At 42.2% G+C, this 16,235-nt stretch overlaps 1 protein-coding gene across 1 annotated transcript in view; it reads left to right on the top strand.

Moving 5' to 3' along the window:
- The window catches only part of LOC148021851 (uncharacterized), a 134,881-nt gene that overhangs the window by 98,972 nt on the left and 19,674 nt on the right, over positions 1 to 16,235 (top strand). The window contains exons 22-25 of the mRNA XM_087697364.1: positions 2,241 to 2,293; positions 2,568 to 2,644; positions 2,745 to 2,819; positions 2,895 to 3,011. Of these exons, the coding sequence (XP_087553490.1) occupies positions 2,241 to 2,293; positions 2,568 to 2,644; positions 2,745 to 2,819; positions 2,895 to 3,011 (322 nt within the window). The remainder of the gene's footprint in view (positions 1 to 2,240; positions 2,294 to 2,567; positions 2,645 to 2,744; positions 2,820 to 2,894; positions 3,012 to 16,235) is intronic.

Genomic DNA, 16,235 nt, shown 5'->3' with positions numbered 1-16,235 from the left:
CATAGACGTGTTTTGTAAGTTTCCAGAGGGCGACTATGTATTGTTGTGTTTTGAAAGGGAAAGCTTGAAAACGATGAAAGGGAGAGATTGTATCCAAAGTCAAGTATGAGATACTATGGGGTCCTCGTGGGGTTGGAAAATATCAATGACGTGATGTATCGGCTGAAATTACCTCCACAATGGCAGATACACAATGCCTTTCATCTCAGTTTGTTGAGACCTTTTCGTGGTGATGTGCCAAAGGATATGTTTGCTGAAATTCAGCCTGAGGTTGAGGAGCTCAATGAGATTTTGGTACCCAAGTAGATCTTGGGACATATTGAAAGAAAGGGTAGATGTAGAATTTCTAGGAGATACATGGTGAAGTTTTAGAATTATTCACCCGTGACCCATGGATGCAAAATGGATGAAAGAGGATGACTTAGCAGACCATCCTAAGTTGTTGCAGCTTTATCTAGATGCATTTCAATTAGAGCCGACTTCACTTCGAGCTTAGTTGAGTTCAACAGAGTAGGGATCCTGAGTATTACCTGATGCTCAAGAGGGAGGTGGCACTTCCAATCCTTCGGTTGTGGATAGCTCTCGTACGTAGTGAATCTTGGACGTATTCAGCATGCATCCAAGATATTGTGCTTATAGTATGTCTACCATGGGTTCACTACCCAGTGTACTAGTCACTGTGAAATGTATGTAGATGAGTATGGTTGTTTCCGTGGCTCTGAGAGTATACTTTTGCAATAGTTTGGGATCAATTCATGATCAGTTGGTCACTTTTGGGATCCGTTTTGCATTGGTTTTTGCATTAGTTACTGATCAGTTTTCGCAATCAGTTTGTGATCAGATTGGCATCACATTTGTAGTAATTTGTGATCAGTTCTTCTCAAATCAGCAAATGATTAGTTTATGATCAGATTTCAATGGTTTACAGTTGATTCCTTGAATAATAGTATGTTAGTAAATGCCATTGATAGTTTCAGCCATGGTTTATGTTGAGAATATGCTTTACTAGGGTTGTGAAGTTAGAATAGTTGAGAAACATAAGTTATGGATACATCCAATGGGTGGGTTTCTAGCAACAGTTCAGAACTATATTTCAAAATTATATCATGTTTATGCTGGCTGGAAATTTTCAGCACGTTTGGGGCATATGGCATGGTTGGACAACAATGGCCAATGCTATGATGATGCCTTGTGGAAATTCTAGTGTAGTATGGTTTTCCTTTGGCACAATGTAGTGCAATCGAGGATGATCGTGGGGATTTCAAGGGGGAGGTCTATCACAGGGACATGAAATTTTAAGATTTTTTAATCTTGCCGATAACATTTGATTAAGTTATTAATCAAATGTGCAAGGTTGTTTAGCACTTGGGATGCACATGGCAGTTATTTCATGGTAGTAGGCCAAGGAGCCCGAGGATGTGGTGGGTGTCAAAGGCAAAAGTTGAGATAAGTTATGCCAATTGGGTTTTGGTGGTGAGTTGGTGTCACTTTTGACCCCAGGACAGTTGTTTGGTCAATAAGTGTCAGTGGTGACACATCTAGAGATATTTTTGTAGAATTTCCAAAGACTTTATTGCTATGTATCAAGCAAGCATACATTTATGAGGAACCCACCTGCAGTTGTACACCTATTGTACAACATTTACCACAATGGCATCCAAAGTAATAATCCACTTTAAAAGATAACACATCGATTGATATCTCTTTACTTTGCGCATGGGCATTGACAACCGCCTTTAGGTATGTTTTGTATCACTTGCCTTAAGCCTCCTCCTTAACTTAGACCATGCCAAGGCAAGTCATGTTACATGCTTGGTAAAGATGGCCCCCAAACCCCCAAACAAAAAAGAAAGAGAGGTTCTATTATAATCACCTCAGTCAAGAGACACCAGGGTAAAAATATGATACACACCGTGTACTGGACATCAGTGATACAGCATAAGATAGCAATAGATAGTTCAATACAAGGATTGTGTGAAAAGAAAATCTGGAAGCCTATTGTGCCAAACCATGTAAGGCTCAAAGTAATATTTTCTTCTACTGATTAGTAGCGAAGCTTGCAGTTGTCATTTACACTCCAGCTTACCTGTTTATGTTTGATTTTCATCTTATAGCCTCAAGATGTCATGGTATAATATCCTACAAGAAGTCTTACATTTTAAGGCTTATTGTATTTTTGGTTTGTTTCTACGGAGACATACAGACCTTGAGAGTTTGCACTGTGTGTCCCATAAATGCAGGTATTTATCCTTTGGAGCTGCTGTGACTGAAGTTGAAGTAGATTTACTCACAGGTATATCCCACTCATAACACAGATTTGAATTTGTGATGGACCAAAAAACTAGTGGTACATATCTATTTGAGGATTAGTAGGGCTTTCTTTTGAGTTTTGTGCTAGACATGAATTATGCAGACCATCTAATTGATGCTTGAAAGTTGCATGGTATGTATGTTTTCAAACATTTCATGTCTTCAGCACTGTTCTAGATGTTTATTCACAGATGCCAGTTCAGTAGACAAGCTTTCATTTACTGTGTATGATACCTTGACCTACTTTTGTATGATAGGAGAAACTCGCATTCTTAGAGCAGATCTTCTACTGGACTGTGGGAAGAGCTTGAACCCAGCTGTAGATATTGGGCAGGTACAATGGCACCTGCTGGCATTGGAGTTCTCACGGGTGTATAGGTTTGTTGGAACAACCTTGAACCTATTCAAAGAGTGATTAGTGTTTCCCTTTGTAGATGCAAGGAGCATTTGTGCAAGGACTCGGATATCATCTTTCTGAAGACTATGAATATGATGCAACGAGCGGAAAGGTATATGCAGCTTTCTCCAAATTTGAACCAAAAATGACCTACTGTGACATATCTCAATAAATTGCTGTCTTGCAGCTCTTGACAGATGGTACATGGACGTATAAGCCTCCAAGTTCAAAGGATATACCAATTGTGTTCAACGCAGCTCTTTTACCAAATAGCACAAATCCAACTGGATTTTTGCGTTCAAAGGTTCAAATTTACTCATTTTTCTCCCTCTTTATTTTTCACTTACTTGCAACCTTCTTGGTGTCCTTGTTTGTTCAGAAAATGATTTTTCCAGTGTTTCCAACTTACCTATAGGCCACATAATGTGTTACAATTACTGCCAAAAGAGTGTCCAGTTGATTGCAAATTCCTCTCCTAGTTCCTTGGGTATTTTATTGTTTTGGAATGCCAAGTTTGCATGTGTGTTTTGAGAGCTCTCTTTTTCGTTTTTTGGGTTTTTTTTCTTTTTTATGGGGATGTGTAGTGGTTTGGTTGTTTTGGAGTGATGATGCTAGGGTTTGTGCTGGGAAAACACATAATGTACAAACCTGACTAAACCACAGGAACACAATAAACACAAAAGAAACTTTGAAGTGAATGAGGGAATGATGTAAATGAATGTTAGAATGTACAAAATGCCCAAAGGCAGAGCAACAAGAGTAGTTCGAGACTGATGTCCAACGGGGACTGATCCCAAGGTCTGTGACCACTAGTCAGAGTTGAATGTGGAAGGGCAGCCAGCTGCAAACCAAAACACTAGAGTATGTAGGATTGGAACTGGTAAATGCAGCAGTGTATTGCCTAAAAGAGTGTCGTCCGAAGAGTTTAATTAGGTTATTCCATGCTTCTACATGACTATTTGTATCTTGTATATGCCCAATCATATTGTTTGAAACACTGATGAAAGCCAGTTTATAACTTTTTGAGCACCATTGTTCCATTCCTTGAATACCTTGGCCTGCTGAAGTGTGGTATTTTCCTTTGGTAACTTTAGAGCCTCAACATTATTTCCTTCAATGTAGTTCCAGTAACCTTTACACATAAGGAAATTGGTCAATCTGAACTTCCAAGCATGGAAGTTGTGCTTGTCAAACTTGTCACTGTCAATCTAATTAAATTCCTTAGACATTGTGCAATAAAACCCACACATCAGTCTTTATCGAATACTTGCTAATTTAGGTAATCTGCCACTCGTACTAAACTCAATGTATAAGCATATCTTGAGCAACATCTGTAATGTCTAACAGTATGTATCCGAATATTGTCTACCACACCCAATACTTACAACTTGTTTGTAAAATGAAAAGCTCTACGGAGTTTGTGAATCTTACTAGATTTGCATTTGAACAACCTCAAACTTCCGAACGGAGGCCGAAACGTGAGGTAGAGTTTCCATAGGTGTACTCCATAGTAGAGTTTCCTTGTAGACTCTTGTGCTAATTATTCACTGCTCCTTGCTCGAACGTCGCTCTCATACCATGGAAAGATGGGGGGAGAGAGAGAGAGCTTGAGCTCTTGCAAGACATAAAACACACAAAGAGAATACTTGAAACCCTAGTCTTTTTTCTTTTTCTTCTTTTTCATTATATGAGTCTACTAAGAATGAGAGAGAGAGAGAGAGATACATAATATAAGAGCGAGAAACAATCGAGCGAGGAGAGAGAGAGAGAGAGAGAGAGTGTGTGAATTGTTTGGTGGAGATGGCGCCCGCTCGTGACCTGCCGCCTCGTCGTCATCTGTTGCCTGGTCCCCCCTGCGTGCAGACGGCATAGGCCGTCGCCCGTTCGTCGTTCGTCCTGGAGGCTGGGGTCCTTGCCGTCGCCCTTCCGTATCGTCAGCATTCGTTTTCACGCGACCTGCTCCTCAGCGCCGTTCTGGTCCGTCACGGGTTTCCTTTCGCCGACTTACTGGCCACTCGCGCTGCCACGCCTGCAGACGCCCGTCTGCCTTCGTCTACTCTGCTGTCCGCAGGTTCGCCTACTCGTTCTCTTCCCTTCTGCAGAGGAGCCCGGGGCTGCGGTCAACCCTAAGCCCCACAGTCGTCTGACCGGCAGCGTCTTGACCAGCGTGCCTGTTGATCTGTACAAAGAGAGAGAGAGAGAGAGAGAGAGAGAGAGAGAGAGAGAGAGAGAGAGCTTGCCACACAGAGCGTGCGACAGCGTGAGCTAGCAAAGGGAACGAGCCCTTCTCTGCCTGTGGACGTGCCTTCTCTGCACAACGGCCGTCTGTTTCTGTGCACGCGCTTCCCAAGCTTCTGTCGAGTCCGTTTGGCCTCAGAAAGAGGGAGAGCGGCCTGCGAATGGAAACTTTAAAGACAAGGACAGCTCTAAAGGAAGAGATGGATGGTAGAGCAGAGGTTCTAGCAATTTTGGTATTGGTTGTCATTATTGTGGCAAACTAGGTTATATTGTAGCTTAGTGCCAAGAAGGATGATATCTACATCAGTAAACTACAACAAGGAAACTATGCATTGTCTTCATGATAGAATGAAGACAAAAATGAGCCTATGTTTGTTATACAGTATATGATGAATGCTATTATAAGAAAGGCGACACATGATTAGTATGGCCTCTTGATTCAAGTGCATCTAATATGGTTTGGAGAGATGCAAGATATAAAAAATATAGGTTATGTGCAGATGGGTGACGATTCATACCACCCAATTTCACACATTGGAAAAGTTTCCTTGTCCTTTCATGATGGTAAGACAAAGAGTTTGTCAAATGTATTACATGTGACATCCATTACAAAGTATACAAGAATTTATTTAATGCGGTTTGTAGTGACATCCATGTGGAAGGACACAAAAATATTGTACAGAGATGCATATGATCTGCTTATGTATGATTTATATATTGAATGTACATGAAAAGTGTATTATCCATGCAACCACCTTTTCATCAATATTAGAATTGTGGATATTGAAAGTATGGCCAAAGGAACGATCAACTAAGTGGCACAAGCTTGCATGCTTGGTGTGAGCATGGAAGAACTATTTGAAACCTTTATTTTTTCCTCATGAGCTTGATACAACAAATCAAGAACTAGTAAAAGTGGAAGACTTTTGAATAGGTCAAAGAAGACATAGGAAAAACTATAAGAAACCTTTATTTTATCCTCATAAGCTCAATGTAACAAAGCAAGAATTGGTAAAGTAGAATACTTTTGAGTATGTTAGAGAAGACATAACAGAAGGTCAAATGAGGAAATGTATAAAATGAGTCTACAATGAGACATTTGTGAAAGACATTATATCACTATTTTTATAGCATTTAAATGAGCTTATTCTTCATAACTTTCAAAGTTATCGGTACTCAATTCAAAGAATTCTTGACTAATTTGACAGATGATGTGGTGATGTCTATTGTTGACCTTGTAGAGAATTGTACCTCCAATTTGCAAAACGCAATCTAGTCCATGCATTGGTCAAAACAAAATCTAGTCCATGCATTGGTATAGTAAATAGTAAACTGGAAAAAAATTGCTATTGGAAGGAGGGCACTAATTCAAAAAAGTGATCTATCTTTTATATTTCAAATGACAAATGGCATGACACACTATTCATTCAACATTATTTTATGCATCATTATTCGTAGCTTGTGTCTCAAGGACTAAAGTTTGCAAGGCATTGGGTTTGGTCAACTAGAGTAGTATCTCAACTCAAGGTAGCACAACCATTTTGCTTCATTATAAGATAACATTATGCAATTGTTACCAAGCCTAATGTTAATGATTAATTATTGCTTTCATAGCATTGTGTTAGTATTCTTTGCCAAATCTACATCATAAGGAACTTTTGTATTATTAGTCTCTATTGGTCTTTGCTAGTACCATGTTAGTACCCTGGGCTATTGCTCTCATTTAGTCATGTGTAACTACCATGTGTGTGTGTAACATTGTTGCCACAGCGCTTCATATCAAAAAATGAATTCGGGCTTGAGGTGTTTTAAAAATTACTTGTCGAGCTATCACATAAGTGACCACATGTAATTTTCGTGATATCGAGTCTTGCATTAAATCAATTCTGCAATCCAATACGAGAAGATGCTTCAATGTTCCATCTTTTTCTAGGGCCCCGAGGTTTTTTTGAGGTGCTGTTAAAATCTGAGACGCACCGTGTTGCTCTTCTGTCTAAACTGCCTCTTTTTTTTTATCGCCGTTTGGTCCATGTTGTACCATGGCGCCCAATGGCAGATTTTCAGCGCCTGCTGCAACGGGAGTGCCCTGTATGGGTTGAAGTGGAAAATTGTCCGGCTGTTTATTGGCCACTGTTGAAGGACGCCATGGCTGCTGTGGGCAGTGTTTTGGTCCCTCCAAGTTTAAGGGCAGTGAATCGTAACCGCTTGTGTATGTTATGGGACACTACCAGGAAAAGGCCTGCGTGGTTACGTCTCAATTGCTCTGGCATGCATCCTTCGTTTGAAATGGGGCAATTTTGCAGGACACTGCTTTTCCTGTGGAAAATTAGGGCATTTCATGGCCGAATGCCCAGAACAGCAACACACTTCAGATGCTGGGCATGTTGCGCTACCCATGGAAGATATGGTATGTGATGTCCTGTCGCAGGATGCTATTCACCTACCTAAAGCTCTGGATAAAGGTAAACAACAGGTTTCGGGTTTAGATTCCCGTGGCACAGACTGGGTTGAAGTACGGGCAAAAAAAGGTACCAGGGTGATTGCTGGCATGGAGAATTCTTTGCCTTCTACGTCACAAGATTCCATGCGTACTTATATGCGCAGGAAAGAAATGTTGCCATCGGAGCACTCTCCCCCTGCGATGGCTTCCTCTGCCCCTCGTCCTCAGCCCACTCGGAGAGTGTATTCGGATCGTCCAAAGGGTCCACCAGCTAAGCTGGCTTTTGATACCAGAGGCAACGTCATTCCCCTGTGGGATCGTCGTTATCCCCGCTCCATTCCCAAGCCAGCAGATATGCCGTCTACCTCCAAATCTGGTCCGCAGAACTCTTTTGCCGTGTTGGCTGATTTCTTGGATGAGGGAGTCCTGGACATTCTCGCAGAAAAGGTCAAATCGAGGCAAGCTGTGCCTCGTACCTGATTTTCTTTTACAAAACACCCATGAAAATAGCCACGTGGAATGTGCGAGGAATCTGTTCCCGCCATAAGCAACATGCCATGTGGACTGTATTGCATGAGAATCAGTGGGATGTCTTGTGTGTTGTTGAACACAAGAGTCACAGTGAAGCTAGAAAAGTTGTGGATTGCCATGGCTTTCGTCTATTCTATGCAGGGACACAGGCCATGCGTTATTCTGGTGTGCTCATGATTGTACACGAAAAATATCAACCTCTTCTTATTAAAAATGATGTGCATGGCCGCTTTGTGGTGATTGAAATTTTATTCGATGGAGAAATCTTATGGTTACTTGGTCTCTATGCTCCGAATGATCCTTTATCGCGCCCGGAGCTTTGGCATACTTTGCAGACTTCTTTGTCACTTGGCAGACGGGGCCTCTTCATGGGGGATTTCAATATGTGTGTTGATTCTTCGCAGTCCACATCGGAGCATTCAGCAATGGACGCGCCGGAAAGCCGTAGGTGGCATGAGTTGGCTCTTGCTGTTCTTAAGCAAGATCTCTAGTCCTGGCTGCACCCGTCTTCTACAGGGTAACTTTCCATTCTGCCCAGTATGCAACAACATGGTCGCGGCTGGACCGCATATACATCATGCAGAATGATGATTTCCTCCCTGAGTTGATTGAAATGCAAGTGTTGCAACAATATGCATTGTCGGACCATTTTCCTTTGCAGCTTGAGATGCTAGCACAACCCATTGCACCTTTTAAGCGATTTCTTGAGAGGCTCCCTTTGCGTTTTAACTCGTCTTATTTGAAACATGCAATCTTTCAGGGTTATATGCAGCAATTGATTGATAGATTCTTACTGGACTTCTCCTCTCTGGGCACTGCTTCGTTTGACCGATTGCTCTCTAATGTGCAGCAGGTTGCTCGGCAGTATGGAATCCATCATGCCTCTCTTTGTCGACGGCGTCGGCAAGCAGCGGAGGACTTGCTGGCTTTGGTCCGTTCTCTGTTGGTGGACACTGCAAATGATGCATTTCTACTAGCACTGGCAATGCGTGTGGCTCATCTTATTCAAGAGTTTCAGTTGAAATCGTATCAGCAGGCCAAATTGCAGCATCTGACGGAGACTTTGCAAGATAATGCGTGTCAGACTCATAAGTTCTTTCGAGCCCTCCATGCCTCTCCTGCTAGAGAGAATATGACTAGACTTCTGGATGCAGAAGAGCACCTGGTCCTTGATCCGCAGACTATTGTGCATATGTGTAGGAATTATTTCATCGACCTTCTTGGTTCCACTTCTCCACCTTCAGCCCAAACTACTCAAGCCCGTTCAGTTTTTTATGACCTGGTCCGTAATCAGATTCCGCAGGACATGCAAGCCACTTTCGAGTCAGATATTTGTGAGGCGGAGGTTATGGATGTTTTGTTACACTTACCCAAGGATAAAAGTCCTGGCTGGGATGGTCTCACCAATGAGCTCTTTGAGGTTTTTGCTACCCAATTGGCGAAACCATTGACGGCTTTGTTTCAGCAGGTGTGGGAAACGGGGATTATGCCTTCCTCATGGAAAGAAGGACTTATTAAATTGCTTCCAAAGGTTCCTTCGCCGTCTATGTTAAAACATTGGCGCCCAATTTCTTTAATGGGTTCTATGTACAAAATCTTTTCCAAAGTAATGGCGAATCGGCTCCACAAGCATCTCCCTGCCATTGTGCATCCTCTTCAATATGGTTTCATTAAGGGCCGAAACATTCTGCACAATGTATTAAATGCGCAACTGACGATTGATTATGCAAGGCATTCTAATCAGGAGATCATACTGATTCAATTGGACCTGGAAAAGGCTTTCAACTATCTGGAGTGGTCTTTTGTTGCAGAGCTTATGTCTGCTATGGGCTTTGGTGATCGGATGTCTCGACTGATCTACATCATCAGTGCAGCGGTGTCTTCGCGAGTCATGTTGAATGGAGGCGTTACCGAGCCATTTGCCCTTGCCCGCTCTGTTAGACAGGGATGCCCATCGAGCCCTCTTTTCTTTGCCCTTGCGACTCATCCACTTCTTTCGATGTTATCTCATATGGCAGCTTCCAATCAGTTACCTGGATTGTCGCTTCCTTCTGGACAACATTTCATTAGTCAATCCTTGGCTGATGACAGTTTTATGGTTCTGCGGGCGGATAAGGATAACATTCGCAAAGCATTGGATGTTTGGGCTCTCTTTGGTCAGGCTTCCGGCCTTCGCATCAATGCGTTGAAATCAGCCATTCTCAGCTGCACGGAGTCGGATTTGCATTCATTGAACTGGCAGGGTATCGTTGTGCATCGTGGCTCCATTGTCAGGCATCTTGGCTACCCCTTGGGCGTTGATGTTTCCCCAAAGCAGCTTCTACAGTGGACTTCTCAGAAACTGGCGGCTAAGTTCCTGTATTGGAAGTCTCAGGCTTGGCCATTCCATGTTCGCCTCAAAGTAGCCCAGACAATTATGTTGCCGATGCTCACATATTTCTTGCCCTTGCTGCCCTGGACTACTACTACTCTGAATGCTCTGACTCAGTTTATTCGTTTTATGTTATGGAAGAAAGATTCCTTGCATGCAGGCATTTCCTGGATTTCTTGGTCGCATGCGTGCACCCCCAAACGCATGGGTGGCGGAGCTATTTTGGATGCCCAAACTCACATGCTGGCCCTCCGTTGGTCTCTTTTCCGCGCCATGTGCTCGGATCATCATCCGTGGGTCGTTATAGCCCATTATTTCCTTGAGGAGCATGGGCTTCGGCATGGCAATACCCAAATCCAGAGTTCGTGGTGACATGTTCTTAATGCCGATTCCCGATTCTCTTGTTCCTCTTCATCACTGCTTGCCCATTTGGTATGTTCTTGGAAACTGGTCCTCCGGAAGGCTCAGTGGCATCCGGCCGAGGATCGCTTAGATGCTAATTCTTTTCAACTAGAATTGCTGGCAGTCTCGCGGTTACTTTCATGGGAAGGTAAACAAGAGCTTCGACTACAATTCAACCGTATGGCACGTTTGGGCTTAACTTCAGTCGCGGATGCCACCCTTGCCAGTCGCAATGTGTTAATATCATTTCGTACAGCCAGGAGGATCTTTAGGATCCCGCGTGGATACAGGAATTTATGGGAACAACTTTTGATGGTGCTCCAAAGCAGACAACCCTTTCCTGCCCTTGCTTCAGATCGTCCTTGGCAGGATTGGGACTTTGAAGGCCGGCTGAGTTTAGGCAAAGCTTCTGCTAACCAGGTCTATCATCTTCTGATTAAAGATCATCATTGGCTGGTCACTAAAGCTAATGCTCTATGGGGATTGCGTAAATCCCGGTCATGGTGGAGGGAAACTGTGATGGAAGGGTGGCTGAACAAGACACCCTTCAAATATAAGGTCTTTCTTTGGAGGGTGATGATTGGGGGTCTTCCGCTTGCTTCGGCTCTTTCCAAGCGACGAATATCCAATGGCAACTGTTTCTTTTGCACCACCAGTGTCGAATCTGCCTGTCACCGATTTATTTCTTGCCCTATCGCTAAGAAAATATGGTCGTTCTTGTCAGCCGTTTGGAGAGCGGTGGTTGGTTTCTCGCTAAGGCCCTTTGATTGGGTCTTTGTGCAGCCCAAATACCCAACACCGGCATAGCCACATATGAAGCTCGTGTTTCACTTTCTTCGATATTGGGGCTGTTGGCATAACTGGACCATTCGGAATGCTTTTCTTTTTGATTCCGCCTGTAATGTTCAGCGGCATATTGCTAGGCTTAAGGGTCTCTTGTATTGGCAGATAGATCTTCTTCAGCATTCTGACTTACTTTCCTGGGAGGACTTGCGTCCCTGGCATATGGCAATTTCCTCTACATCTTTGCCATGACCTTGTAACTCTTAGAACTAGAACCGTTTCACATGATGGCTGAGTGCCATCATGTATCTTGTAATCAAGTAAACTTGTACTTTTTTCGTAATTAATACAATTACCTTTTACGAAAAAAAAAGAAGATACATAATATACAAGCAGTCCATAGTGTGGACACGCTAAGTAGAAAGATGACTAGATAGATATTATGTAACTCGGGTAGGTGGACTACTAACTGATGTACAACTCTAAAGTATCACTGGAATGATATGCTGATACAAATGCCAACCACGCCATTGATATAAATGTGAAAACAGTCATCCAAGTACGTGAGTGTCAGCTCGTGTTGAGCTTGACATCTCCACAAAGCTAGAAAGGGATTGCAGGCATAGCTTAGTGAAGAATACCCTGAAGCATCCTGTCCCAAAGTAGCCAAGGTATCGGACCAAGGGTGCATGTCGACTACCTAAGGACTTACCAAGACTATAGAGGCAATGGTTACATTGCCTTGGGAATCGAAAGGATTACCCTAGAGAGGCCAAGGCATTGGATAAAGGGTGTGTTGAGCTAAAAATGCATTAGCCTTGCTTAAATAGCTCCAAAACATGCTTAATTAATGAAGAAACCTTATTATTTAAAAAAAGTATGATCCTAGAGAGTAACTGTGTCCCACATGTCAAACCCTAATTTGGGTGTCCCCAAGTTTTCTATAAATAGGCATGCTATCCACCACTCTCCCTCAATCTTGTTTTGCAGGTTTCAAGAGCTGTATGCTATTGTCCACACCCCGTTTACGGATGACATCGCGGTTAGAGCTTCCCATTGTTGTCTGCTATTATCTGGTGCTTGATTGTAACCTTGATTATCCACATCTAGTTGTCGCCTGCTAATTCGTCACTGCCAGGCTTGTGTTTGTTACTAGGCCTTCATATTCAACTGCTGGCATCATTCTTTAGGCTACGTTTATTGTCATCAGGGCTTTCAATTGCTAGTGTCATTCTTCATGCTGTATTTATTATCGGGTGTTGTCACTCACATTAGACTACTTGCATTTGGTCTTTTTTTCTCTGATGGGTCATTCTCATTGTCACCTACACACTGCACCCAACAAACTGTTTGCATTTGCATCCTATTGTTGTTGCCAGGTTTTCTCTCTCCTCTATAGTTTGTATTTGCTGCATATTCTCTCTTATTGCCTGTTTGCATAAAATCTAGTCTTTTGTGGGTGTGTTTGCTGGTGTTCGACAAACGAAGGTTGCCTTGCTGCGTTTCAGAATCCGTTTCGGAGTAGGACACACTCTAGCTCATAATCTCTGCCTTGATCCTAGAGATACAAGAGTTCAAGGTTCAATGTTCATTGCATAGTGTGTTTGTTGCATGATCATTGTATAATCAATAATCATTCACTTCATTATGCATAGTGTTCATTGTCATTAAGTTACCTTAATCCTAACTATGTTTTGTATTATTAATTTATGCTTTGTTGTATGATTGATTTTGTGTTTTTTTGTTTACAAGATTTCTTCATATGGCATCAAAGCTAGGTACTTTGAGAAACCTTGGGCTTTTGATCACAAAGCTCATTCCAAGTAGGAACAATAGAAGGGTTAGATAACTTTAAACACGTTTACACCACCGCTCCAATCTTCACATACAAACATGGATTGAAATGGTTAGGAGTGGTCTTTTGAGCTTACTACTATTCGATCTGATATGAGCAGAGAACCGTCGGTCTACCATGGAGTCTAAAGACCATATCAAAATTTTGCCATTGAGTATGATCTCATCCTTATGCATAGGGCTCAGTAGGAGGTTGAAGGTAAGTTAGACTTATCTCCTTTAGATTCGGTGCATAAACTAATGATCTTGCAAGACCTTTGAAATCTCCACTATGGACTAGCCATTCTCAAGTGGGACCCGGCTTGTGGATTACACTCTGCTTCCACAGTACTACTTTTTTCCAATGTCAGGTATAAATTCTTTTATTTCAAATTCTATGCCAATTGATTTGGTCTTTTCTGTTGGAGTAGCAGATGCTCCTGAAGAAGGGACTCTTCAAAATAACCTTGGTTTCAAAGTAATGAGGAAAATAGGTATTTCTTTATGAACTTAAAACTAGGTAAGAAGTTGAAAGAAAAACTTGTAAGCATTTCTTCCCTTCCTTTTCCTTTAAACAATTTTGTTTCTCATGGTCTATCTGGAGTAGGTGCATCTTCATCCAATTCTTAATTTGATGCATTTAATGGACAAAAGGAACCACTTGTGTTTCCCATAATAATATTTATCACTAATCCATTTGGGCTCCCACCCATCCCTCCCTAATCTTCCTATGTATCTTTCTTTTTGCTTTCATTAACTGCACTACATTTACCACACCACATCGCACAAGGGGGTTCTGCACACTATGGCATAGTCTTTATGACCTCTACATGCCCGTTTTCGGGTGGTGTACTGTGACGGAGACTAGACCTCCCATATACACACTTTTGGGTTATCCCATTGGAAGTACATCCCAGATATATTGGAGTATGTATTGTTTGGTACCGTTGTTTGTCTCTATGGCATTACCTGGTGGATCATCCGGTTATTATTTTATATCCCAACAAACATTTGGAGAGGGCTATCGTATCCCAGTGCTTCACCTCCACCAACGGTATCATATGGAACTATGACAACTTCGATACCTCTGTATCAAATGGTACTTATTAAACATCAACAATCTATTTTTGCCTATTCACCATTATCCCATCATCCTTTTTATCCACCACCACCATTACCATCTTATCCTCCACCCTATCCCACCTATCTACCTTCACATACACCTCATGATTCTAACTTCTCATTCACCAAGCATACTTTTAATAACAAGACTCGTTTCAATATTTCAAATTGCACAACTTGGTCTAACTTAACGAGACATGCCTTAGACTCTCAAAAGCTATGAAATTTAGTGTACAGATTGGAACCCCAACTTGACCCACACTTGTTTCATATGAGGTTCTCTGCTCATGGAAGGCTCATAATTCCTCCGCTATTATTGAGCTTATGCAGAGTTTAACTCTCAGCCTTAGCATTTCAACTTAGCATCTAGGAGATAGGCATACTTGACTGACCGCTATGCAGCCCGCGATAGGACCTGTCATATCAAATTGAATCATGAGCTTCAAAACTTTAAAATCACAAATAAGGATGACTCGAAAGTCAAGCTGATCGAGTATTAGCGTCTTCTCGTTGAGTTCTTAATCACTAGGGCTCCTAAGTCCTTTGATGATTTTCTTACTAAGTTGTGAAGAAAATATTTCCATTTTGTGCAGTAGGTGATTTCACGGCCTCTGAGATACCCACATTTTATGAGTTTGAGTGTCAGTTGTTGCATAATGTACACTTGTCCGATAAGTTTCATAAGTGTTCTCAATAGAGGGAACTCTCATTGCATCTTCTTAAAATAGGTAGTAAGACAAGGGCAAACAAAATTCAAACTCAAATCAAAATGAAAATCAAAACAAGGCGAGTGAATCGCAACGAACCATACTATCTATTCTCAAACCTGGATCACACAATGTAGGTATTGTCAATATTGTCAAAAGCTTGGCCATTATGATGATGAGTGTTGATCTAAGGCAAGAGACACAAGAAAAATCCAAGAATCAATCCCCCGCACCCTAGTCAAGTAACCTCGAGCACGAGAAGAAGGGTGGTGACAACCCTAGTAGGGTTAGTGGCAAGGATAGACCCACATTGCCATCGGTCCAGCCATTACAGTCGATGAAATTTTCAACTCTAGAGGTTCTGTTTGACTGGTCTACAAAGCCCACACCGTCTCCTTGGAGACATCCGATACGCATCTCGTTCACATTTGTGGGTTGCCTCCTAATGAGGTGACTATAGAGGCCCACTTATCACAATCGAGCACATCAACACTTGTTTAGCTTGTGGACAGTGGAGCCACTTATCACATGACTCTTATAGAGGACATTTTCATTTTCCAAAGCCCTGCAGATGGAAGAGTTCGCATAGAAAATAAATCCTCGATCAAGATTCAAGCCAAGGTCACGTCAGTTTTTCCGTTGACTAGGGTTCAGATTTGGCTTCCTTGGATGTTGTTTATCATGTACTCTAGCTTGGGGTGAACTTGTTGTCCATTCATCAACTTTGCCAATTGGGGCGAGCAGTTTTTTGCACAGCGACCACAATTGAGGTCCTAGACTCTCAGACTGGTTTAGTGATTACTTGAGACAAGGCACATCCTAATAGCCTTTACCACATGATCCATTTTCTTACCGAGTTGACTATCGATGATTTAGAGTTTCATCCCTTCCAGACCTTGGGCACCACACGGGGAGCACATGGAGCTTGAGCATCTTTGGCATTTCGGCTTAGGAAATCTTGGCTACAACTCTCTTTATGAGCTATTGTGTCAAGGGATGGTTGAGGGCCTTTCATACTTGAAATTGTCTTGAGAGGTGTGTAAAGCATATTAGATAGTTAAGCAACATTATACACCCTTCCCTTAGTAGTCTATCACAGGT

Source organism: Lygodium microphyllum, chromosome 17 (assembly GCF_053477565.2).
Source record: "Lygodium microphyllum isolate KBCC chromosome 17, Lygodium_microphyllum_v1.1.10, whole genome shotgun sequence".
Classification (NCBI taxonomy): domain Eukaryota; kingdom Viridiplantae; phylum Streptophyta; class Polypodiopsida; order Schizaeales; family Lygodiaceae; genus Lygodium; species Lygodium microphyllum.
This window is presented reverse-complemented; position numbering and strand designations above follow the sequence as displayed.